General features: G+C 37.4%; 1 protein-coding gene across 6 annotated transcripts in view; it reads left to right on the top strand.

Moving 5' to 3' along the window:
- RHBDD1 (rhomboid domain containing 1) overlaps positions 1–27566 on the top strand; it is a 159576-nt gene that overhangs the window by 29261 nt on the left and 102749 nt on the right. For all 6 annotated transcript variants that reach the window (XM_064372926.1, XM_012446201.3, XM_012446198.3 and 3 more), the window contains 2 exons: positions 447–962; positions 2721–2853. In XM_064372926.1, the coding sequence (XP_064228996.1) occupies positions 530–962; positions 2721–2853 (566 nt within the window). In that variant the 5' untranslated portion in view covers positions 447–529. The remainder of the gene's footprint in view (positions 1–446; positions 963–2720; positions 2854–27566) is intronic.

Raw genomic sequence — 27566 nt, 5'->3', positions numbered from 1 at the left:
GTTTAAAAACTTGGGAGCAAGCTCATTCTAACATATCAAAATCAAATATTTATTTTAAAAAAAATGGAGAGGGTAAAGAATCCCGGCCAGGATTCTGAGTAGAAATCATTAAATACTTGCACACTATCTTTATAGGCTTTTCATGAGGTTACATGTTTGTATACAAGGAAGTCAAATTAATTTCATGACATGTTTGTCAGAGAAAAACATACCTGTCCATTAACTGATTCATTGGGATTTGGGATAAAATTTCTATTCTAGAATGTAAAATGAAGGAAGGGTGTCAGTCAGCATCTTATATATTACTCTTGAAGATGTTGAACATAAATATTTCTGTTAAAATGAGAAGTAGCATTTACCTCATGGGAGTTTATCTTGAAGTGAGTATGTCTTATCCATGTAATAATTCTTAAAAGATGGTTTTTCACATGTATTTTGTGTTTTAGGTCTATTTATCTCTCCGGATACCTAAAACCTGACCACCTGACCACATTTTCCCATTGCTGAGCTATTTCCCTGATATCTGGCCATGCAGCGGAGATCAAGAGGGATAAATACCGGACTTATTCTGCTCCTTTCTCAAATCTTCCATGTTGGGATCAATAACATTCCACCTGTCACGCTAGCAACTTTGGCCCTCAACATCTGGTTCTTCTTGAATCCTCCGAAGTCACTGTATAGCTCCTGCCTTAGCGTGGAGAAGTGCTACCAGCAAAACGACTGGCAGCGATTACTGCTGTCTCCCTTTCACCATGCTGATGATTGGCATTTATATTTCAATATGGCATCCATGCTCTGGAAAGGAATAAATCTAGAAAAAAGACTGGGAAGTAGATGGTTTGCCTGTGTTATCACCACATTTTCCATACTTACTGGAGTGGTATACCTGCTCTTGCAATTTGCTGTTGCCGAATTTATGGATGAACCTGACTTCAAAAGGAGCTGTGCTGTAGGTTTCTCAGGTAAGGGAGATGAAATTTTGAGATTGCATGCATAAAGGAAGCAAGAGAGGTGCAGCTGCTGTAATTTTATGAAGTATCCCTAGTTGGTGAGAGGACCAAATTCTGAGTGGTCAAGGGCTGCTGAGACTTGCATCTTGGAGAAGAGGCTGGAACATAGCAGGGACTAGTTTTTGCATTCTACATTACACTGCATCATTCACTCTTTGACAGTCTACACTAGGACCTGCTGGAAGGTGGTTTCGTAAGAGACATCATATTGGAAACATGTACCAGCTCCATATGGTAGGGTCACAGAAAGACCCACAGATGTATTTGCAATAGGGAGTTCTCTAAAAAGATGAGTGTGCCCGTGAAGCAGACTCGGTGTGCTCTCTCTGGTCACCAACTTGTCTGCACCAGACGAGACAGAGCACACTCATATGCAACAAGTTACATGAAGCAGATTTAATATATACAGTTAGGCAGCAAGGGACAACAGAAACCTAGATTTCATTGTAAGCCCATCCTTCTAGGCTCAAAAAGCTGCCCAGGGCTGTTGGGGTCTTGACTGTGTGTGCCCCTTACATGAAGATAAGGAATCTCGAAGAAGCAGCCAGGTACAAACCTGGGAATCACATGAATCACTGGGCAAAGCTTTGAAAGACGTCCTGTTCGAGGAGAGTACTAGGCTGTTTCAGCCAGCTCCTTTTTATCTCAGGGTGTTAGATTTCCAGCACATTTCCACAGTTATTCTTGTGAACTACAAGCAAGAAAGGAGGGGGAGAACTACATAGACCCAGTGCCACCTGGAGAACTGTCCTGCATATGCCTCCTGATGACTACATTAATAAATGTACCATACCCTGCCATGGCATGCTTGCCATGTTGCAGGAGTCATGATAGTCACTCTGCATAACCTAACCTATTTCACTTATGCAGCAGATCCATGTGGAGATGGGATTGTCTTGATTTTATTTTATTTCTTTATTTTTAATTTTTTTTCTGATCACCTGCTGCCCATTGAGGGATTGTCTTGATTTTATAGTTGAGAAAACCAAGACCCAGAGAAGTGAGGTTACTACACAAGGCTGCACAGCTAGGAAGCGTTAGAGCTTGGATTTGAACCCAGTCTGAATGACATTAGCCGTGTGATGTGTTGTCTCTCATCTTCTTCCTCACTAGTTCTTTTTTACAGATATTTAATGGAACCAAAATTGCCAGCAGGATTAAAATTAGGTGTTCTAAATATTAGACTATGAAGGGGAGGAGAGAAGTAGTTCTGAAACAAGGAAATCTAATCCTTCCTTCTGCTTTTCCTGACATCCTTTCCCTTTCCTTCCAAGATGTGTCCTTATGCATCTAATTATGGGAGAAGAAAGAATATATGCCCTGCCTTCAGGATGTTTTTTCATAGAGGTTAGAAAAATGCATATTACTGATTTTTTTTATTAAGTTAAAATTTATATAGCATAACTATTTTATAGTGTAAAATTCACTGGCATTTAATACCATTGCTAGTATTTTATTCACATTTTAGGTGTTACATATTTAGTAGCATACTGAGCACCAATATGAACTTCCATATTTAGAAACATCAAAGGAATGACTGTCTTTAACGTCTTTTTACTGAATGCAGGATTGTAAGGAATAGGGTATGTTTCAAAGCACAAAGTTGGATGTAATCGAAAATCATTTTTACTTTTAATTAGCTTTCTTTGTAAATGTTGATGCTCCTATATTTGGATTGTTGATATTTGTGTGTTCTTTATTCTTTTTTAGGAGTTTTGTTTGCTTTGAAAGTTCTTAACAACCATTATTGCCCTGGAGGCTTTGTCAACGTTTTGGGCTTTCCTGTACCGAGCAGATTTGCTTGTTGGGTCGAACTTGTGGCTATTCATTTATGCTCGCCAGGGTAAGTGTTTTCTTTTAGGGAATACAGTTGAAGAACCTGATGTTCCATGGAGAAAACAATTGCAGTAATAATGAAGTAACCAACTGTTTTTCACGGTGAAGTTTATTCTTTATCTATTAGGACAGAATCAAGCTTAATGGTTTTAATGTCAGACATTTCTGGGTTTGAATCTTGTCAACTATTGGGCTGTATAATTTGGGGTTACTTGTTTTACATGAGTTGCAGATTCCTCATTTTTTAAGTAGGAGAACCTGCTATACAGATTTGAGGATCAATATTAACCGGCCAATCAGCTAGTTAATTCTGAAAGCGATATTCCAAAGAAGCACATAGAAACCACATAACTCTAAAGATTAAAAAGCTGTAGGGTATGTTGATCTCATGTTTTTAATTTATTTTAGCTGTCAGTAGTCTTGGTAATAGAACTTTTTAAACCAAAGGCTTTACTTAACTCTTAGAATGTGAAATGGATCAGCTCTGAGGTCTTCTGGGTTGAGTGGTGGCATGAGGCCCTTTTCATCTTACTCCGTGTTGCTGCGGCTTCCTTAGAGGAGGCACTTCCATAAAACCCTAGAGCTTAAAGAAGTGCAGTTTCAGAACTGCTGATCTAGATGAATTTTTTTTCCTTACCGAGAAGGACTTGGAAGGTCAGAAGGTTAAGGAACTTATCAACCAACAGTTTGTGGTAGACACCAGCCTCATGAGGATTCAGGCGCCCTGACTCCTGTCTGGGGCTCCTGCCCATTCATGCTGCACTTCTCTCCTTTGGTTCCTTTCCCTGCTTTTTGTTTAGAAAAAGGAGGATAAGTTTCTTTCTCTGCTTTTTGTTTAGATAAATTATAAGTTGTGTTATTTTTTCCATCTCTTTCACCAGCTTGACTTTCCTTAATCTGTATTGTCCAACTGGAAATGCATAATGTTTGCTTATTTTCACTATGGGACTGGACATTGGCAAAGGGAGAGATTCAGGAAGGTTCAGAAAGAAGGAAGATTTCTATTTGCTACTGTTCTTTTTAGACAGTTTTTATTTTGGTTTTGATTTGTGTGACTGTGCTGGGTGTCATACCTTATTTGAGAGTATTTTCATTGGGCTGTGTGTCAGCCCGGTAACTCCTGGTCCTTCTTTGATGCTAATTTCCCATCATGGGCAGCCACTGGCAGCTGGCCTATAAATGGCAGTGATGTGGCCCCTGAGTATCACTCATTTACAATTGTATTGCTACTTTTGACAGTTCCACGAAGAAAGCCTCACAAAATCTTCAAAGTTTTCTTTGAAAAAGCATCCAGTAATGTCTGTCCCTTATCTGAACAGCCCTCTCTATACCTTGTCACTCACTGCTTCCCTGACTTGCTTGATGTCACTTGGTTCTCTGTGTCCATGATGGGCTCTTGTATGCGACTGGAAACACCCAACATTCATATGAAAATCATTCCCTCTGCTATTTGAACTTTTATCCTGTGATGAATCCATTGAATAATGGTGCATTTAATATCCTTATGCAACTGCTTCTGAAGAGCTTATTATGCATTTCATTTTTTAGGGTTCCCCCCACTTACATGGAAAAGGCATGGTTGCATTTTTGTGTCATAACGCATATTCTTCATGGAGGAACCTGTAATTCTGAGCCTGGGAAGTAAATGAAATTTCTTGTCTTTGAACTTGAAGTTCTTTTGATTTTTAAGATTTGACTGCTTTGAATGATAAACTTCTAATGTCCAAGCATAATGTGTCCAAATAAAGACTACACTAAACACTGGTCCAGGAAACCTAAGCAGTGAGTGCTTCTTTGAGACGGATCTTGGAAGAATGGCTGAAACTAGAGCTCTCTTTGCCATGCATTGTTATTTGCCTGATGGCTGTCAATTAGAATTTTCACTGAGAAAACACTGTAAATCTTTAGAACAAAGCTTGCTTTATTGCAGGACTGTATGGGCTGCCCTTTGGGAGGAAAAAAAAATCTGCCAAAGCAAACATTTGGTAGACCTCTGTGTTTTATGAAAGCCACAGAATTAGTAATTTCCCCAGATTTTTATTAAGGGAAGCCACTCCAAATAGGCAGCTGTTGGGCATTGTGAGGAGTGCGAGGGGCATGGACTTGACGCAGAGTGAAGCAGTCTCACCCATTCACGTGGTGCTTTTGCTTCTCACAGTCTCTGTGTGTACTTACTTCAGTGGTTGCTCTGTCTCATACCCAGCTTTCCATGTTTCTTCATGTCCTGGGACCCTGACAGGTGATAGTGTCTGAAGAGGTGTCCCAGGAGGGAGATGTGCAGGCCACCTCTGCTGCCTCCTTCCTAGACCTGGCTCCTGTCCCTTCCCACCTCCTACCCCGACCAAGATTCTGTTGATGGGAGGAAGGGGAATCTGTTGCCTGGTTTTACCTTCTAGCCAAATTATGAACCTCTGAGTGTTCTCATCTGAGCCTTAGGCTATCTAGGCAGAAAACTGAAGTTCAGAATTGTGAACATCACCAGAGTAAGACAGCCACTCAGCGACCATGCTAGAGGATAGCAGTTAAATGTGAGGGGGCCAGGCTCACATACTGACCGTGGGACCTCGGGCAAGGTACACAGCCTCTCCGAGACTCATTTTCCTCATCTGTGAAATGGGATATTACTCACCTTCTCTGTTTAATAAATCAGTTTTAAGGAGTCATATGCGAAAGACCTCTTTGTGAACAATAAGAAGTACTCAACCCTTTTATTATGAAATAAATCACTGAATGTGTACACTGTTCCTAAATAGAATCATACCTAATTTCTTTTTCTTTCTAAAATTAATAGATCAGCTGTTATTTGTTTGTTTGACTTCTACTCCGTACTTCCCTTTGCTCCTACTTGATTTTTTTCATCCTGAATGACAGCAATCTAAAAATGCTCATAAGCCACTTGAAAATATGAAATAAGCAGGGCATGGCTGCATTTGGGCCCTGGGGTATTACAGTTAACCCTTGAACAACTTGGGGTTTAGAGGTGCTTAGCCCCTATGTAGTCAAAAATTTGTGTGTAATTTTTGACACCCTAAAGACTTAACTATCAATAGCCTTAATGATAACATATACAGTCAAGTAATGAACATTTTGTATGTTATGTATATTATAAACTGTATTGTTACAGTAGAGAAAATAAAATATGATTAAGATCATCATAAGGAAGAGAAAATGTATTTATTATTTGTTAAGTGGAACTGGATGATCATAAAGGTCTTTATCCTCATCATCTTCACATTGAGGAGGAGGAGGAGGAGGGGTTGGTCTTATTGTCTTATGGGTAGCAGAGGTGGAAGAAAATCCTCATGTAGGTGGATCTGCATAGTTCAAACCCATGTTGTTCAAGGATCCACTGTATTTGGTAAAATATGGCAGCTGAAAGCACTACCCCCTAGGCTTTAGATACCGCTTCACTGATAATATTTGGCAAGAATAAAATTACTTTGACTCAACTAAAAACTCTGGTTAGATTGATTAAATGAGAGAAAAATATCTTTATTCTTCTAATTGTTTCAATTTTTTACCATAAAATTTTCAATGTACTTGTTTTTCAATTTCAATTTTTAAAAATTTATTTTTCTACTAATTTCAATTTTTTATTTTCAGAAATATTTATAAATTTTCAAACATAAAGAAAAGTTGATGCACCATTTGAAAGTAAGTTGTAAACATGGTAACTTCACCCCTAAAAACTTCATCAGGCATTATTTAAACATAAAATTAAATTTTAGAAAACCACATTACTGTTGTTGTGCAAGAGAAAATTGACAGTAATTCCTTAATGTTGTTTGGTAATTGGTTAATGTTCAAATTTTCCTAGTGTTCAGTTCTCTTTGATAACTGTTGTGGCCAAAGGAGAACCAGGATCCAAAAATCACATATTACCTTTGATTATTATATTTCTTTATTCTTTTACTCCAGTACATCCTTTCCACTGTTTTATTTTTCCATGAAATTGACATTTTAAAGAGATCAGGCCTTGTGTTGTGTAGAATATCCCACACTCTAGACTCATCTGCTATTTCCTTTTGGGCTTGTCTAACTTGTCCCTCTATCCCCTGCATTTCTGGAAGGGATAGAGGGACAAGTTAAACAAGTTCGCATTTCTGAAAACTGAAAGTTAGGTCTAAAGCCTTAATTAGATTCAGATTAAACTTTTTTTTTTTTTTGCCATAATACTCCATAAGAAAGATACATATTGCATTACATCAGGAAGGACATAAATGCCAGGTTGTCCCTTTGTTAGGAATTGTAAGTTTAATCACTTGGTTAAGGCAGTCTCCATTGTAAGGGCACCTTTATCCCTTTGGAATTAGCAAGTACTATATGAGATGACACTTGGACATCATGCAACTAACTTCTTTCCAGTAACTTTTTGCCTTATGGTTTTTGTATACATCAGTGGTTATCCTTGTCTGGATTGTTTATTTTAGGGGGAGTTATAAAGGATGCCTTTCTGATCAGTTAATTGTTTTTACATTTGTTTGATGAGATTAATCCAGAGTTGGGGGTTAAGACCTCAAAGCAAGGAGTTGAGGAAGATGAATGTTTGTCAAAGACTGATCTTAATTTTACAGACTTCAAGCTTATTTGGTTTTGTGGGTTCCTCTTAGGAAAAAAGTACAAAATTACACGCAAAAGTAAAAGTTTTAAATGAGAAAGGAAAAGACAATAAAATTTTAAGAGCTGACAAATATTATAAACATTATGAAATCCATAAAAATAATATAATACTAATTCTCTGACACACCTCTGTAATATTTTTCCTCACAGGTTTTGTTGCATGTTCTTTGATCTCTTTGTCATATGAAAATAATCTGGAAATAGTATTTCCAGAGAGAGAGCATCATGGTGACTCAAAATTAGTTTTCTATTATTAAGAGTTTAGAAGAGCTTTCTTCACAGCTCATCATGTAAATTTTTAGAATCATTGTCCAACTTTGGAAAGCCTCTGTGAAGGTGTTTTTACAAGCAAGCTATAAAATTTCCGTACTTTTCAAGTTTTTTTGTGAAGTGATCAGTATCAAATGTTCTTTGAATTGAATTGAATGTTGTCATTGAACTTTAGTGGTAAAGTGCAGGTTTTATGTTTTCTGCATTGATATACTTTGTTCTTAAATCAGGAAGTAATTTAAGTACTTTATTAATGTTCTTATGATGCAGTCCTCTTCATTAATTGCCAGAAATCCAAAGTCCTACTGATTATTTGTTTACACTTTTTGATGTGATTTGCATATAATTTTGTTTGAGAATTATAAACTTAGGAATTCTGATAAAGTTAGTTTGCAGGATTCTCCAAAATGAAAAGGAACATAAGGAAAGGTACATTTATAATTGCATATACTGCATTATCATGTATGTCCCTGATGTGGGAGAGCCCCTAATTTCATTTTTGACTGTGTGAATGAGAAGTGAATCCTCTTCTTACAGTTTTACATGCTTGATGATTGGAAGACTTTTCCAGACATTGGGTCCTGATTCCAGAATGCTGATTCTACTGAGAGTGCTTGCCATAGGACACTTGAGAGTGCTGTGGCATTGCTGCTCTTACATCTCCTGTTAGCATCCGAGTTACAGATGCATAGTGGGCATTAAGAGTGTTTTTGGAAGCTCTTTCTGCACTGTAAAGACTGGCAGTGACTCAGCTATGCACAGAAATGACCACAAACCACATAAATATACCATGCTGGACACAAACCAATTGTGTCCTTAACTCAGCTTCCCTTTAGCTGAATTTCAAAAATGCCTGTGGCCACTCCAGTGGTAACTGCCATGGGAGGAAGTGTGACAGAGAGGAAGTTAAAGTGGAAAGAGACAGCAGGTTTAGTAGATTGTGGTTAAGATATCTCACTTCCGCAAGTTTAAAAGAAATACAGCCATGTGAACACATTGCTGGAATCCCTCCCATAGCTCTGAAGGAGCCCAGGCAAGTGAAAGACCTGATGCCTCATGAACTTATTGGCAAATCTGCATGTTTCTGTTGAGAGGCGGTTGGTGCAGTGATGACTCTGGGGAAGGGAAAGTAATGGAGCTCAAGAGCCTTGTAGACTGTGGGATAATGGAGGAATTAAAAATAGGAGGTTTTGTCAAGTTTGAAAACTGAGAAAGCTGTGGGAATAGAAATTGGTAGTCAGAGGGGAGGATACTGGAATTGGTTTTACTGGTAACATGGCCCTGAGCATGTCTATGGTGGTATGAAATTGAGGCACGGAGGAAGAAAAGGTCCTGGGAGTCAAGGAGTTGTTCAAAGAGTTGTGAGTTTCAGGTGTTGGGTGGGTCTGTTTTCACACAGCTATAAACAATATCTGAGACTGGATAATTTATGAACCAAAGAGGCTTGATTGACTCACAGTTCCCCATAGCTGAGGAGGCCTCACGAAACTTACAATCATGGCAGAAGATGAAGGGGAAGCAAGGCCGTCCTACATGGTGGCAGGTGTGAGACAGAGCACAGGGGAAATACAAGACCCTTATCAAACAATCAGATCTCATGAGAACTCACTATCATGAGAACAGCATGGGGGAAACTGCCCCCATGATCCAGTCACCTCCAACCAGAACCCCTCTTGACACATGAGGATTATATTCAGATTACGATTCAAGATGAGATTTGGGTGGGGACACAGAGCCAAATCGTATCAGGTGGATTATCTGCATGGACAGGGACATTACCTAGGATGACTGTAGGAGGTGGGGTTGGTGGACAAAGTATGAGGCTACTCCAGTGTTCTCTACGGATGTCAGCAAATGGTATTGGAGGCAGATAGTAGACAGCATCTTTATTAGTTTCTTATTGCTGCTGTAACAAAGTACAACAAATGGGGGCATAAAATAACACACATTCCTTCTACAGTTGGTGTTGTCAGAGTGGAGTTCCCTTAGACTCTAGAGCAGTTTGTAAGGGAGAAACTATTCCTTACTCCTTCTAGCTGCTGGTGGCTGCTGGCATTCCTTGGCTTGGGGCTGCATCACTATATGTCTGTGTCCAAGGTCATGTGGGCTTCTCCTTTTCTATCTGTGTCAAATATCCCTCTGTTTCTTTCTTACAAGGACACTTGTGATTGCATTTAGGAGTCACCCTGGTAATCCTGGATGATCTCTGCATCTCGAGATCCTTAATCACACTTGCTAAATCCTTGCCATATATGGTTACATTAATGAGTTCCAGGGATTTGGATGTAGATGTCTTTTGGGGAACCATTATTCTGCCTACTACAGCATAAAAGAAAAGTAGAAAGTGGTGGAAATTCACAGTGAGAATGCCAATCACATGTGCCTAGACCTGTGCTTGTGCATCTCCCTTCCCTTTCCCTGGCATGCCTTTTATTCTCTCCTTGTGACTTCCTGGTTATTCAAAACCCAAATCAAACACTGTCTATCGTGTGCTACTTTCCCTGATTCCTCCAGGCAGTGTTAATTACTTCTTTGTCTTTGCGTCTAGAGCGTCTGTAGATTTGTCTACCCTAATCACTTACTCCATCATAATTTATCTGTGTTTTTCACTTTCTTTCTAAGCTGTGAGCCTCTTTAAGAGCTGTTTCTTATTTACCTTTGTATCTTAACCATCTGCCTGACACATAGTAGGCACTTAGTAAATATTTGTGGTTGAATGACATAAGTTAAGGAGCATCAGTTATATCCATGGTTGCTCTTTGGCTTGAAATGGCTTGCAATGCTTTGTGACCTATCGCAGGTATTTTGATTTTCCTTTATTCTTTCCATTATAAGGTGGACTGATAATCTCATTGTTTTAGAACTCAGTATCTCACTCAAATGTAAGGAGGTAGTAATCCAGAACAATTTTGAATTAAATCTTTAGTAAAAGAGTATGTTTATTCGCCATGTGCCTGTGCTTTTGAGATCCTTGTTAAGTGTTAACCTGAATCAATACAGTATTTCCCTACCCATAGAGACTTCACAGTTTAGCAAAAGAAACACTAACTACCCACCAAACCAAAACAGAAGGTGGGAATTTTAGTTCAATGAAAGTAGAGGAACACAAAAGGAAAGTATCTCTGATTTGAGAAATTAGGAGGCTTTGCAGAGAAGAGGGGTATGTATGTTGAGTGTTTGGAAATAATAGGGCAGATGATGAGATAGACTATTCTTTGAAAGGTGAATAGAAGGCACAAATACCAGGAAGCATGGCAAATTTATGAAATTACTATTCATAAATGCTGGGAGATAAAACTAGTGGTGTTCCTTCAAACATGTTCCTTTGACCACTAGTTCCTTGAGACATATCCTGAAACAGGACTTCCTGGTCAGCAAACTTCAGCTCATGTGGTGTTCTGTGTTCTTGCAAAGATACGGTGCCCATGAACATGTGAAGGGTTCTGAAAAGACTGCAGGATGGAAATCAGATTAGTCAATTAGTTTCCCAAATTTACTTGACAATAGCTCCTGTTGTTTTAGCACTAGCATGAAGTAATATGCAGAACCAGTGTTCTTCCAGGTACCCAAATCATAGAGGGCCTTGGATGGCAGGTTAATGAATTTAGGCCTTGCTTGTAGTCAGAATGGACACATGGCTTTGGTTTCTGAGAAGGAAAAGCCATGAATGAATCTGTGGCTTAGGAGAGGAGGCCACAAATAGGATAAAAATTTGCAGAATTGGTGGCAGGTATCCAGTTACACTGTTGACATAGACTAGAGAAGAAACTGAAGACTAGAATTAGTGCAGTGACTGAGAGAATCAAAAAGAGCAGGGTCATGGGAGAGGGGTTTCCAAGGCTCAGTGATAGTTCCTGGGCCGTAATAGGAATGACTGGTGTACTGGGAACTTCCTACATGCCAAAAAACCATTTAAGCACTTTATGTATATTATCTCATATCATCCTTTTTACACCTACTTTGTGAAGAAGGAATTATTATTCCTACCACTTAAGAGATGAAGAAACTGAAGCACAGGAAATCAACTTACTTAAATATCAGCTAGTCCGTGGGATAGTAAGTATTTAAGTTTCTGCAATCAGGCCCCTAAATTCATACTCTGAACTAGTGATTCTTAAACTTTTGGTAATAAAACCTATTTAGAGTCTTGAAAATTATCGAGGACCCCAAAGAGTTTTGGTTTCTATGGATTATATCTATCAATATTTACCATATTGGAAATTAAAACTGAGAATTGAACATATCAATATAATTCATTAACATTTATAACATAATTTATCAATAATTCATTTTAAATACCAGTAGTAAGCACAATATGTGTCCACATAAATAAGTTTATGAAAAATTAATGTTTTCCAACAAAAAAATGAGATGAATGGCAACATTTTTGTGAAACTTTTAATGTTTGGCTTAATAAAAAAATCTGATTTCCATGCTTGCATCTATGTTAACTCCTAGAGCTATATCATTTTGGTTGAATGTCAATTTGGACTCACACAGCTATGTACTAGGGAAGGGTAAGAGGGATTGTTTTAGTAGCTTTTTCAGATGATCATGAGTATTCTTTGCACTACATCAAAAGTTGGCATTTGGTAGTTTCTTGAAGGTTAGTTCCGATGTGGAATCTGAAACCATATCAGTAAACCTGACCACGTTCTGTAACATTAAAAGCTGTTGACCTGTCTTGAAGTTTGAATGGATCTTCCCCCCATATATGATTTTCTAATATTATGCATTGATTATATGGAAATAGTGGTTTACTGATTATGTAAACTTCGTAAATATTGACTTAATTATATAATATCAAAATACCACATTTATTTATATCACCACCGATCTCATCAGAAAACTCTTAAGTATTGGGAAGCTGTTAAGCTCAGAGTGCCAGATAGAAGTTTTCTAAAATTCTAATTTTCATGTCAATGCTCAGATCTTATCATTGACAATAAATTCGTTATCATTGACAATAAATTCATTAGTTGTTTCCCTTAAATGCTTGCTTTATTTTTTAGAAAATGTGTGCCATTTTCCATTTTTTTAACCACAGTTAATTAGTTTTTCTTTTAAGTAAACATGGCAGGGGGAAGCAGGGAGGGTCCATGAAAACAATGGCTCGTTCATCTCACAGCTCAAACAACCCCACAAGTGCTTTTCTTTTTCTACAAGCGTCTTCTCTGCTATACAGCTGAAGTGCTTTATGTGTATTTCATATTTCATCACACAGTGTATTAAAAAGGTATGTACTAATCTTGGTGTTTAATAAAATTAGGAATTTTACTGCTTTGTTGGATATATATATATATATATATATATATATATATATTTTTTTTTTTTTTTGTCTAACTTTCATGAATTTTCTTTTTTTTTTTTTTAATTGTACTTTAGGTTCTGGGGTACATGTGCTGATCATGCAGGATGGTTGCGTAGGTACATACTTGGCAATATGGTTAGCTTCCTCCATCCCCCCATCACCTATAACTGGCATTTCGCCCCATGTTATCTCTCCCAACCTCCCCACCCACTGCTGTCCCTCCCTTAGCTCCCCACCATCCACCCTATCATTCTCAGCAAACTGACACAAGAACAGAAAACCAAACACTGCATGTTCTCACTCATAGGCAGATGTTGAACAATGAGAACACATGGACACAGGGAGGGGAGCATTAACTGGGGTTGGAGATATTCTTAAAAACCGTGAATATGTGGCTGTGAAAAATACAATGAGTATTGGTATTGTTTGGGGCCACTGCCTTACGTTTGATTCATGTTAAGGCATTGGCAGTTGTCTCCTTGCTTTTGTGCCATTAGTGTAAATGTCAACATGGTAAAAAGGCAGATAATGTCTTAATGTTGCTATGAAAATAATTTTGACTTTGTGAACCTCTAGAAGGGTCTTAGGAGCTTCTAGTGATTCATAGAGCACATTTTGAGAATTGCTGCTTCAAATTCTGATGCTACCTCTCTAGTCATGGGAACACTGCTTAGCTTGTATGAAAGGAAAGATGGTTATTTGCAACCTAGGAGCTTCCAAGGGAGCTTCATGTAGTTAGGGATGAGAGGGAGAAAGAAGCAGTGGAGTATGTAAAATTATATATAATCACTGAAATTGCTATTAAGAACTGTGGAGTTGAACTGTTAACTCTTTGTACAAAAGAGAATGGCTAATAGCAATTTAGAAGATAACTGTCACAATATCTTCAGTACCACATGTTCTTTTCGAATCTTCCCACTCAGCCATTAAGAGGTAGAGTCCAATTCACTTGTCCTCTAGTTAAGTGGATTTGTGACTTGCTGTAACCAATAGAATCCAGTATTAAGTATCATATTGCTTCTGAAAGAAGTTTCTTGCCTTGTGAGCTGGGATGCTTGTCTCTGGAGCCCATGTCAAAAGCTTGCAGCATTCCTGATGTCACCATGCCGTTAGGAAGAGGTGCAGTCATCAGTGGCATCAAAGCCAGACATGTGAGTGTGTGGCCTTTGATGTAGCCACCAAGTTACCTTCAGTTTTCTCTGCCAAGGCTGCTGACATCATGGAGCAGAGACTGACCACCCCATGTGCTCCTTCTGAATTCCTGACTCACAGACTCTGAGAGTCTAAGAAAACGATTTCTTTGATTCCACTATATTTGATGAGACTTGTTCTGTACAAGTGGTTTGGCAACCATGAGCTGAATGAATATAGGAAAAGTAGAATGAAAAATGTGCAAAGGACAGTGTTGAGGAGTCGGGAAGAGTAGAGTGAAAAGAAAACAGAGTGAAAGTCTTAGGGACAGATCCATACTGAGTTGTTGTGCTACTGTGAGTCCTAACAACATAACCCGTTAAGTAACAGGACTTTAAATCAATGGTTTTCAACTGTGGGTTCTAACTCATTAAAAGGATGTGAAATCAATTTAGTGTGTCACAACTGGCATTCTCTCCCCACAAAAAAACAGACATAGAAATATTAGTATTACATATTAGAAAGGGTAAGTATTCTTTCAAGGACCTTTGATATCAGCTATGTTTGTATATGTGCCGGGTGAAGTCTAAAATAAGTATGTGGGACACAGTACAAAAATTTTGAGAGATGCTGCTTTAAACCAACTACTAGTTGCCTGAACTAGATTTAAATATGTGTGTGGGATCAGCATCATTTATTGCCTTTGGTGGAAGAGAGAATTCAGTTGCCAGGACTCTAGTGGCAATGAGAACAAGCCATGATCACAGATTTCTGCTAATTTATTGTCTTCTGTTAGAACAAGTACTGTTTGTTCACAAGGCTTACTAATGAATGTGCCAGCTCTCAAGATAGTTGTCTATATACAGAAATGTGTGCTAATGGATTTAGACTTCACCTGAGCCAGAAATGCTAATAACAGTTGTTCAGTTACAAACAAAGTTATTAATAAAACCCTTTAAAATGCAAGAGGAAAGAGTTATCTAGAGCAAAGGAGAAAATGAGATATAAAATTTAATATATTTTCCCAAATGAAAGTATAACATTCCTTTCTAAATTGAAGTCTAAAAGTATTTCTGACAGCTTAGTAGAAAATAAAAACCAATGGATCAAGAGATACATTGGGAGTTTATATAAATAAGCAAGTGATAAATATATAAATTCAGTGATACCCGAATTAATCAATCTTGGGAGAGAAACCTCCTTTAACAAAAATAACCTGATGGATGAGGACTCCAGAAGGAATTTTGGTCTTCTCAGAGTTCAGTTGGTGTCTATGGCAGCTCTTTGAGAAGGGAGAAGGTGGCCTGTCTCAGATTTAGGTTTTTAAAGGATGGCAGTTTAGGTTATTTTTCGAGAAATTTCAATTTACTGTGTTATTTTGGTCACGTTGAGCACAGATTGACCTGCATGTGCATGTGCATATGTGTATAAACACACATTTGTTTATTGTCTAGGATGAACATTTTCTGAAGCATGGTTTTCTGTTTATATTGTAGGATTGCATCCTTTGTCTTTCTACTTGGACTGTTGCATGTTTCTAATAAGCTTGGATGACAAGTCTATATAGAATGATACTCACCCTGTCTTATTTCATGGAAACATGTTTTCCTAGCTTACTAGAGTTCAGTTTAAGTCAACATTCCAGGACTGTCCCGAACAGATTGGTGAAGTAGGGGAAATTTTTCTTCTGCATTCCTTGGATGTTCGTTTATATGTTTCCTCCCTTTCCTCTTTACAGATTCCCATAAAGGAAAGTTATTTGAGTCATATGAAAGAGTTAGTTAATTTGTCCTGCTTCCCAGCAGGACTTAAAATTGAACAGAACCCAAGGTGAGAGCAATACTTAACCCAAAACAATGATTCCCTTGAGTTAGATTTTATGAGATGAGAAGGAGAAATTTTGAGGCAAGGGACTTTCCCTCTCACTACAGTTGGAACTCTTTGAGGGAACGGAGATGTATTAATCATCTCTCTGCCTCTGAAGTCCAAGTCTGTGGAGAGAGAGAGAAGCCCCAGCCCTGTCCTGAACAGCTGGACAATGACCCTCCCATTCCCTGACCACCGTGGGAAGAACTTAGAGCACAACTAGGGGCACATTCAGAAGAAGAGACAGTTTCATCTGACTGCTGAGTTTTCTTTAGGTATTCCTTTCAAAGAAATTTAGTATAACAACTTTTAAAAATGGGTTGAAGTAAATAAGCTGAAAAGAAAGTAGTGAAAGGCTAAGTGAAAACTAACCTTATTTCTGAACCTCTAATTGAAGGAACAATATATTCCGTGTGGAGAAGCTGCAGATATACAAATGTATGATGAAGAAACCAAACTGCCTGTATTAGTTTATTTTTATACTGCTACAAAGAACTATCTGAGACCAGGTAATTTATAAAGGAAAGAGGTTTGATTGGCTCACAGTTCAGCATGGCTGGGAAGGCCTCAGGAAACATAATCATGGCAGAAGGCAAAGGGGAAGCAACGCACCTTCTTCACAAGGTGGCAGAAAAAGTGCTAAGAGGAGGGGTAAGAGCCCCTTATAAAACCATCAGATCTTGTGAGAACTCATTAAAACGAGAACAGCATGGGGGGAACCACCCCCATGATTCAGTTACCTCTACCTGGTTTCTCCCTTGGCACTTGGGGATTATGGGAATTATGGGGATTACAATTTAAGATGAGATTTGGATGGGGACACAAAGTCTAACCATATCACTGCCCAGTCTCTCACCCAGAGAAAATTATTAGCATTGTTCTCTTACATCCCTGACTCTTGAATGCAACTGTATTTTCATTTAACATGCTATAAGCACAGATAGAGAAGCTTCCTTTTTAATGACTGCATAATGATTTCTCCTGTAGTTCCTTAGCTTATTTTCTGATTCACTAATTTTACACACTAATTTTACCACTTTGTCATTCAGATTATAAGTGAGGATGTCTATCAGAGCGTATTTGTAGGTCTTGGCTCCCAGGTCTGAGTATGTCCTTGGAGTAGAGTCCCAGAACAAGATGAAGTGCTGGGACTATTTTCATGTGTCTTTATACACACTGTCACTTGGTTTTTGTACGTTTATTCTAGTTTATAGGTCATCAGCACCATATGAAAGTGCTGGCTTTCCCGTCCTGGCCAGCCTGAATATTTTCTGTAAGTTTTTCTGGGAGTTTGATATGTATTAATAACAAAAATTATTCCACTGCTGTTGCTTACAGTTCTTTTATTAGTAAAATGGGACACTTTTAACATTTCCTGTTTAGTCAGTTCTATTTTCTTGTCTGTGATTTGTCTGTTTGTGTCCTCTACATGTTTTCAAGAAGCTGTGATCAGTATTAATGAGTGGTGATTATAAATACCAAGTGATTCTTATTAGATTATATATAGTAATAGACCTTAACTACACAGTACAATTTTAGGTTCTATAAGTAATAGCAAAGACAATGCATATGGGGATTTTCTTTTTTGCTGACATTAATGGATACAGATTTATCATACATCATAGCTAATAACAGAAAGTGTTTTATACTGAAAAAGATATGGGCCAGGTGCAGTGGCTCTCACCTGTAACCCCAGCACTTTGGGAGGCCAAGGCGGGTGGATTGCCTGAGGTGAGGAGTTCTAGACCCGCCTGGCCAACATAGTGAAACCCTGTCTCTACTAAAACTACAAAAATTATATGGGCATATTGTCAGATGCCTATAGTCCCAGCTACTCAGGAGGCTGAGGCAGGAGAATCGCTTGAAACTGGGAGATGGAGGTCGCAGTAAGCTGAGATCTACTTTAGAAAAATAGAATTTACTTAAAACATGTAAGTAAATAAATAAAGCCTGTGTCTTCCATCTCCCACAGAAAAGCAGCCCGTCATATCATTTTTTAATTAATTAATTAATTTGTTTTTGAGATAGAGTCTTGCACTTGTTGCCCAGGCTGGAGTGCAGTGGCCCAAAATCCCACACCTAATTTTACCCATTATCAGTGTCTTAACATTAGCATGATACTTTTTATATATATAATTAATGAAACCAGTATTGACATATCATTTATTAACTGAAGTCCATACCTTATTCAGGTTTTCGTAATTTTTACCTAATGTCCTTTATCTGTTCAGGACCCCATCTGGGATATCATATATTAGTTAATCCTTGTGTCTTAGATTCCTGTCTTAGTCAGCTTGGGCTGCCATAACAAATACCATAGACTATGTGGTTTATCCAACAGAAACTTATTTCTCACACTTCTGGAGGCTGGAAGTCTGAGATCAGGTTGCCATCATGATTGGTTCTTGTTGAGGCCTCTCTTCTAGGCTGCTTTCTCACTGTCTTCATGTGACTCTTATGTCCCTTCTTATAAAGGCACTAATCCCTTGATGAGGGCCCCACCCTCCTAACTTCATCTAAACCTAAATATTTCCCAAAGACCCCATCTCCAAGTAGCATCACATTGGGAGTTAGGGCTTCAACATATTAATTTTGAGAGGACACCATTCAGTCCATAGCAGTTCCTCTTGGCTATGACACTTGTTTTTATTTATTTCTAATGAAGAGTTATAAAATCATTCCTGAATGTCTGCATGTATGAACATTAACTCTCATTGACCCTCACGTATTTCAGAACAGTGTTCAATTAGCCACATGGCGTGATTTCTAAGCAAGTTTTAATTTAGGTACATGAATACATATTGTCTTCTGTAATTAGGCCTGCTGTGGTTCCATTTAAAAAGTACACGTCATACACAGACGTGGAATTAAACTATATGGATATGAGACATTTCTGTACCAACCAGAGGGGGCCAGCATGGAGGATCCTGCTGTCTATACATTAGTCAGACCTTGTTTAGGGCCTGTTTTACCCAATTGGCCTGCTCAGAATAACAAGAAAAGTGGTAGTTTGAAACAAGGAAGCAGCTGGTTTTCTAGTTGAACAGAGTTATAAGGTTCATGACCCAGGTTGAAACTAATTGGCCATCATGCTGGGATATAATTGTGGGTGTGTGGATGATAACACCTACCTAATCTGTACTTAACTAGGCTTGTTAATGATCACTTTTGGTGACTTGGTGACAGGTGCGAGACTTGAGTGCTAAGTTGGATATCTCAGATAATGATGACTAGAGGTTATTTTAAAAAGGTAAAATTTTTTAAACTTAAAAGGCATATGTCATGGGTTAGTAGGTGATAATCAATAAATGCATCTAGTTCAATTGAAGAGCTCTGTTAACTGTATTTTACAGGAAAAGGGTGTTTTCAATATGAGAAGTTAATTACAAAGTAGCAATTATTTTGACTTGATTTTTTTTCTTACTAATATTGTTTCATTAAAAAAATAATGAAGCCTCTCAACAATGTATTTCCCTTGGGAGTATTTGGAATGTGCACTTTGGCCGGTTTGGAATTTTTTTTTTAGAAGACACTACTGGAGATAAATGTTATACAATTAAATATTCTCAACTAATAAGATGATAAATCACATCTCTGGAGATTTCTAATGTGCTTACTTAATTCTTCGTATTTCAGGAGAAATACAAAGGAGAAATGTTTTAAAATAGAGAGTTCTTTTTATTTTCTAATTTCCTTTTCCTCTTCTGCTTCTGCAATATTAAGTGATTTTTAGTTAAAAGTCATGGGAGTTAAATAGGCATGAGGACTGTTTTCCATTTACATTCAGGTTTGGTTCAAATTATGTAAAATGAAGACAGTTGGTGCTATGAGTTGAAATCATTAGTACATCAATTATTCTGTGATAACCAGCTGAGAACAGGCTGCAGCCTGCATAAGTGTTCCCTCCATTTAAAGTTGGCTTCTCATTAGCTTATATGAGAGATAAAATAATTTGATTCTAATTTATCTCTGTTTAAATGGACATTGTTCCCCTCTGAATTCAAGAGGAGAGCATTTTAATTTTGTAGTCATTTATAACACATGGGTCAAATAAATAACAAGTTTTATTTCTAGCAATATATGTTGCGTCTGTAATTTATATTGCCATAGTTTCTTGATTCTAAGACACACATCTTTTTATGACATAATTGACCACAAACATGGTAATGATAACATGAAAAATCAGTAGAGAAAAGAGTTTTTAAACAAGGTTGCTTAAAGAATTTTTTAACCATTTGGAAGAAACTAAAGTTAGAGCATGCCTCACTATACTCTAAAACAAATTGCTGTTGTTTAGAATGTGTAATAAGCCAGATAAGGAAAAATATCTAAGAATGTGTGAGGAAAATTTTAATTTCTAAGCATGAAACAATGAACATAATTTCCAATGAAGACAAAAATAACAGGCTGTTTTTCATAAATTAAAATAAAGGGCAAAAATTAGAAATAAATGAGAAAAAAATGAATTATGTCTTTAGGATGAACAATGCTAACTACAGGAAAAACACTGACAGGCAGATTGGCAAAGCCTATCAATAAGCAATTTACAGAAAAAAATCTATCAATAGCTAATAAATGTCTAACATAAAAGCTTAGTTTTGTTTGTTTTTCTTTTCTTTATAACACTGGGTAACCAAAAGGCTCATTATTACTTAAATAAAGGAAAATTAAATTATTTTTAAACTGTTACTGTTGAGGGTTTGGTTAAATGGTAATTTACATAAACTTTTGATGGGGCTGTACATTGGTATAAACATTCTGGAAAGTAATTTGGGCATGTGTATCAAGATTTGTAAAAAGGTTTATATCTTTTGATTCAATAACTACCTTTCTAAGAATTATTGCCTTAAGTATAAATGGCCAGAAATACATAAAAAGATTGATGTCAGCATATATATTGTCATGAATTATCCTGTAAACATTCAATAGTACATAAACTCAGTATATCATGTTATACATCATGATAGAATATTGTGCAGCCATTAAAATGGTATTGTCGGAATATATTAGTAGGCTTAGAAAACATAAATAAGGGTAGAAAGAATACAAAGTATTGCATATAAAGTGATTTCAATTTTTTTCAAAGTAAAAATAGTCATACAAAAAGGACTAGAGAGAAACACATCAAATATTAACAGTGGTTAACTCACGGTTGTGGAATTATTAGTATTATTGATAGATTTTTCTTTAAACTTTTTCCCCTAGATTCTCTACAGGGAGCTTACGTTATTTATAGTAGAAAAATTTAGTTTTTAAACTATAAATATATATAATAGTCTCCCCATTATCTGCAGGACATACTGTTGAAAACTCCCATTGGATGTCAGAGACCACCGCAGATAGTACAGAACAATATATATGCTGTGTTTTTTTAATCCAATAACTGAGATGGCTACTAAGTGATGAATGGGCAAGTAGTGTATACAGCATGGATCCACTGGACAAAGGGATGATTTGTGTCCTACCTGGGACAGAGCAGGACAGCGTGAGATTCATCTCACTACTCAGAACAGCGTGTGATATAAAACTTGTTTATTTATAGAATTTTCCGTGTAATATTTTCAGACCACGGTTGCCCATGGGTAACTGAAACCATGGAAAATTAGACAGCAGATAAGCGGGGACTACCGTCGCACCCTATTTTTACAAGCCTTAACTTATTTGTCTCTTCCAAGTTTCAGACGGTAGGGATGTTGTCTGTTAGTCTTGTTCTCTGCTTATCCTCAGTGACTAAAACAGTGCTTGGTACATTGTAGTTACTCAATAAATATTTGTTGAATAAAGCCAGCGTTTGGGGTGGCTGGCCCACCTAAAGATAAATAGCAAAGTTTAAAAATAACTGAGTTAGTGACCCAAGTCCCTAAGTTTGAGGTGGGCAGCAAGGAAAGATGTCAGATCCAAAATTCGAGCGTAAAGCTAGAAGGCAAAATGTGAGATTCAAACAAGAAAAAGTAAAACTGAGCATGTAGACTTGAAAACACAGCTAAGCAGCTGGAGTAGGACAGTGGAAGCTCCCACTCCAAGTGTTGTGCGGGGCATGGCCCCGCCTCATCTCACACAAAGATGACGAGATTAGGCTGCAAAGGCAACTTCAGTCATCTCTAAAAATACAGAAATTTTATAGGGCATATTCTTATCACAAGGTAGTACTGATTTTAAAAAGTAAACATGAAGTAAAGGTTAAATAACAGTCATAATCACTTGAAAATCTAACTCCCCAGTTAAGAGGAATTTTTTAAAAAAAGACTTTAGAAATAAACATTGAGAACACTACATATCAAACCTGTGGGCTTTGTCAAACTTTTCAGTGCTTTTTATTATATAGTAAAGAAGTGGAAAGAGTAAGTAACCTTAGTCTTTAAAAAGCTAGATTGGGAGTCTGAGGTGGGTGGATCATGAGGTCAGGAGTTCAAGACTAGCCTGACCAACATGGTGAAACCCCACCTCTACTAAAAATACAAAAAATAGCCAGGTGTGGTGGCACTGACCTGTAATCCCAGCTACTCGGGACGCTGAGGTAGGAGAATCACTCGAACCTGGGAGGCAAAGGTTGCAGTGAGCCGAGATTGTGCCACTGCACTCCAGCCTGGGCGACAGAGTGAGACACCATCTCAAAAAAAAAAAACAAAAAAAAATCTAGAAAAGTAACAAATAAGTAGATAAGAGGAACATGGAATTGATCATGATAAAGGCAAATTTTAATAAAGTAAAAAAGGAAAAAAATGATAGAATTAATAAATGAAGAGCTGTATCTTTGAAAAACAAGTAGATGAGCCTGTGGCAGGTTTAATTAAGAAAATTAGAAAGATAACTGTAGATTTGAAAAAGATGTAGTCACAGATGTGGAGGAGGCTAGGTCAACTTTGAAGACGATGTGTATTGGCAGGTTTAATTAAGAAAATTAGAAAGATAACTGTAGATTTGAAAAAGATGTAGCCACAGATGTGGAGGAGGCTAGGTCAACTTTGAAGACGATGTGTATTTTGAGAGAGAATAACTTTTTCTGCTTTAAGACTGTTTTAGAAGAGTCACTGTTGGTTTGGATTTTTTAAAAGTTATTGACTAATATTATTTTTAAGAAACTTAATTTTCATTTTAAAAGAAGGCCTCAAATATCATAATCCTATCAGTATTTATTATATAATTATTAAAATGTCTTTTAAGTTTCTCTGATGTGTTCTAATTGCATCTGTAGTTGTAGATTTCATTCAATGAGTTCTTATCCAGAGAACTTTCAATTATAATGTCAGTTTGTTAAGGGCTTCCGATCCTGTAATTTTTGAGGGAGGATTCCTCAGTGTAACTGACTTTGAACAGATTTTGATGAACCAGTTAATTTTACTTAAAGGGTTGTATAAATTCAATGCGTGATATATACCAAGTACTTTGAACTCTGAACAGAGGGTCACATTTCCTCCTCTTTCTCTCAGGCAGTTTTGTGAAGTGTGATGCACCACTAGGTAAAAATACTTTAGGACTTGCTAATGAAAGACAGTGTGTACAGAATCTGCTTTTCTGGCACATATTTTTATAGATGTTGAAAATGCTCTTGTCAAACAGTATTTTAAAAACTGTCAGGTATGTGTGTGTTTTTCAAATGAGTTTTAAATAATTCAGTACTATGCAGGCAGCAGAAAAATGACTTTATAAACTTGGAATGCTTTTTGTATTGAATGTGCAGGTAGAGTCTATGAATTTAAAATGAATGCTATCTGATCCATCTTTTTACTAATAACCAGTGTAGTGTTGATGGAAATTTACCGTTTACTAATGTTTGGTATTTTTCCGTTAGAGAATAACCTTAAAGTCGTTTCAGCACAGATACAACATGTACACAGATGGTGAAGTAGGTTACTAATAGAAGCCCTATCTGGTTTATATAGCTCGATGGCCGACTCAGGGTGGCCTCCTTCCCTTTTCTTCCCTCCTATGAGCTGCTGAATCAGAAGTGAAGATAGAGTCGACATGGAAGATAGTTTACTTCAAGTGAGTAAGTGTTAGATTCTTAGTGCTTGCCCATCCAGTCACGTAGTGGGTGAGCAGCATTGGTGGAATATTTAAAGTTCTCTCCCTAATTACACTGAAGAATTCTCCCTCAAAAGTTACAGGATCATAAGCCCTCAGCAAACTGATGCTATAATTAAGTGTTCCCTGGGTAAGACCTTGCTGAATAAAATCTGCAACTTCAGATGCAATAGTGTTACAGTAGTTAGAACACATCAGAAACTCAGGCCTTAAAAAATTATATATTAAATACTGTTTGGATTATTAAATCTCAGTGAGGTTTTCTTTTTAAAACTTCCGTTTTAATAATATTAGTTAAAAACTTAAAAATCCAAACCACCAGTGACTCCTGTAAAAAAGGTCTAGAGTCTAACTGGGAGTGAAAACCTAAGGATCACATAATGAGTCTTACCACAGTTTGCATGGACTCATTTTTCCTAATTCTCATTATCCTGACCTTTCTTTCTTTTTTTTTCTTTTTAAGGTGTAGCAAGGGAAAATCTTGTTTTTGTGAAAAGGTGAGGTGTAACGCATAGTACTGTGTACATTTCTTTCTTTGCCAAAGGACAATGAAGAACTCTGGTTTTTCTAAAGTCAAAAACATTTTCTTCTTTATTGTTGTTATGACTGTAATTTGGTTTTGTTTTCCTCAATCAGATATTTTACATGAATAATAATTGTGTTAGTCAGGTTCAGGAGTTATCAAATCTCTGGTCTGAGAATCTGCACGTTAGAAATTAAATGACTTCCATGGCAAGTGATTTAAGGTGTATTTGCAGGAATTGGGAAATGGCAGAAGTTACAGCCACAGGGAGGGTTGTGGTTAGATACAGAAAGGGTGGAAACATGTCTGGAAGCATTAAGTGCAAAGCTTTTTACCTTGCAGTAGTAATTTTAAAGATTTGCCCTAAGAAACCATAAAAGTTCATTTAAAATTCATAAATTCCACTCCAGTGTCTCTGAGTGCACTGCCTGTGATTGCTATCAAGGGTCTCGAGCAAGCTGATTGTATACTGTTTAACACACATTGTCTGTCATGGTATTTCCCATGCTGCAGGACTGACTTGTTTTGCTTATTCAGTCTGAAAGGACTCATCAGAGCTGTTGTCATCCATATGGCTAGAGGTGGACTGCCCAAGTAATGAGAGAGGTGTTCTTTATGTGCTCTGCATTATTTCAAGGTCCTCTTCAGAGATCTTTATTTTTAACAATGGCTTGAGGTCCCCCTTTGATCTGGGTTTTATACATTTTTGCATGTTAGTTGCAATTGAGTTTTCTTAAAGCTCAGCTAAGAACCAATAGTAAAATAAGAGTTGGAGGGGAAAAGGACAGCAAAAAATCTCAGAAAATAATAAAGGTGATTAAAACTATCTGGTGAGGCAAACCTTTTAGCAGGCTTGAAGGCATGTAGTGTTTTTGAAAAACTTTTGTTGAGGAATACAAATTAGAAATCAGAGTGGATTTCATTTTCTGGAAGTGTCTTGTGGGTCAAGACACATCATTAGACTTGTGTTACATAAACAATTATATGGCTTCTAGTCAGACTGTTGCTTGTTCTCATGTTCTGCATTACAGATTATAAATCCTAATTATACTTTTCCAGACATATAGATGCTGAGCAAAGGCCAGCTGAAGGTATATCCATCAGGAAGGAAGTACTGGGGATGGCTTCCTTACTGAATTTTCCTTCTTTCAACACACCTTTTTTGAGTGCCACTCCCTCTTCCCCCTAGCTCCCTACTTCATAGTCCTAGGCCCTTGATTCAATTACTTTTCTAAGTATCAGTCCCTCATCTGTAAAACGAGACCAGTAATAGTACCCATGTCATGGACTTGTTGGGAGAATTAAAAGCTTGTGCAAGACAAATGCTGACGTCTGTGTCTGGCTGATGGGAAGGCTGCTACCATTTCAGTGCTCCTGGCTCGTCACCTGCAGGTACAAGGAGAGGGGTTGCTAAACCTCAGCCCAGTCGGAGCATATCCAAGTCTTCCAGAACTTTGTAAATCGTGGAATTCCCTTGAAAGTATTTGCTAACAACTTACTAAATAAAATAACTACAGATTTTAAAGAGCTCTTTAAGAGACATAATAAATGAGTACTTAAAAATCATGTTTTTGTTTTTGAAAAAGTGAGATGTTTGAATTTTGACTCACATTTTGTTTATGAGCAATGTGTCAGGCATTCTACAGGATTCTTTTATATGTATTTTCTCTTTTAATTCTTAATGGTATTTTTATCATCTCCTGCACATGAGGAAGTCGTATATTATAAGGGTCTGGGAATTCATTCAGTGATGAGCGTCTGTGTGCTAACATTCTTCTTGACTCTTTTGTTAGAATGATCAGGTCCTCCATTCCACCTGTAGTCTGCTGACTCTGGAGCTGAAATAGAATGTTCAGGCAAATTTTCTTTGAGAGTTTGAGGCCTGCTGGATTCTGTAATGCCTCAGTCGTCTTTTCCTACCTTGGCTAGGAGTCTTTTGGTTACAATTTAAGGAAACTCAATTCTTTGTGTTACATACATTCTAATTATGCTCTTTTAGTTATTTTTAAATGCTTGGGGTGAATGATACCCCCTTTACCCTGATGTGATTATTAAGCATTGTATGCCTGTATTCAAATATTTTATGTACTCTATAAGTATATACTCCTATTATATACTCATAAAAATTAAAAATAAAGTTTTTTTTTAAAAAAAAAAGTAAAAAAAGAAACCCAGCTTAAGCAAACCTGATCAAAGAAAAGGACACTATTAAAATTTCCAATGGTGTACTTTAGGGTTCCAGGAACTTTAGATATGATGAAACTCAGGGGCTTACTGTCATTAAGATCCTGTTTCTCCCTCCTGGCTCTATGTCATTATCCACCTACCCCCAACCCCTCTTTTGGCTTTTGTATTTATCTGTTGCTATGTAGCAAATGATCTCAAATCCAGTAGCTTAAAACAATCACATTTAGTATCTCACAGTGCTTAATAGGTCAGGAATCTAGGCGTGGCTTGTCTGGGTCCTTGGTTTCAGGCTCTCTCAAGGTTGTAACAAAGGTGTCAGTACAGAAATCTCATCTGAAGCCTTGACTGGGGAAGGATCCAATTCTAGCTCCTATGGTTGTTGGAAGAATTCAATTCTTGGTGTGTCGTTGGACTAAGAGCCTCACTGTTGGCTGGAGGCTGCCCTCAGTTCCTTGCCACTTGACTCTGTCTTCCTAGGGCAGCTCATAATGTAGTACCTTCCTTCAGCAAGGAAGAGTCTGTTAGTAAGGCAGAAATTACAGTCTTGTGTAATATTGATAGTGTAATCATAGAAGTGACTTATATTCTGTTGGTTAGAAATAATTCACAGGTGGGGGTTATCTAAGGCATGAATACCAGGAATCAGGGATCACCAGGGGTCATCTTAAAGTCTGTCTGCCCAGTTTCATTCTCAGAAGAGCACTCTCTCCGCATGGTGACAGAGCTGACACCAGCAGCTCCTACATCCTACTGCTAGCAATCCTGAAAAAATGCAGCCACTGTCTCC

This window comes from Aotus nancymaae, unplaced genomic scaffold (genome assembly GCF_030222135.1).
Source record: "Aotus nancymaae isolate 86718 unplaced genomic scaffold, 86718_ANA_hifiasm-v0.15.2.pri h1tg000008l, whole genome shotgun sequence".
NCBI classification, from domain to species: Eukaryota; Metazoa; Chordata; class Mammalia; order Primates; family Aotidae; genus Aotus; species Aotus nancymaae.
This window is presented reverse-complemented; position numbering and strand designations above follow the sequence as displayed.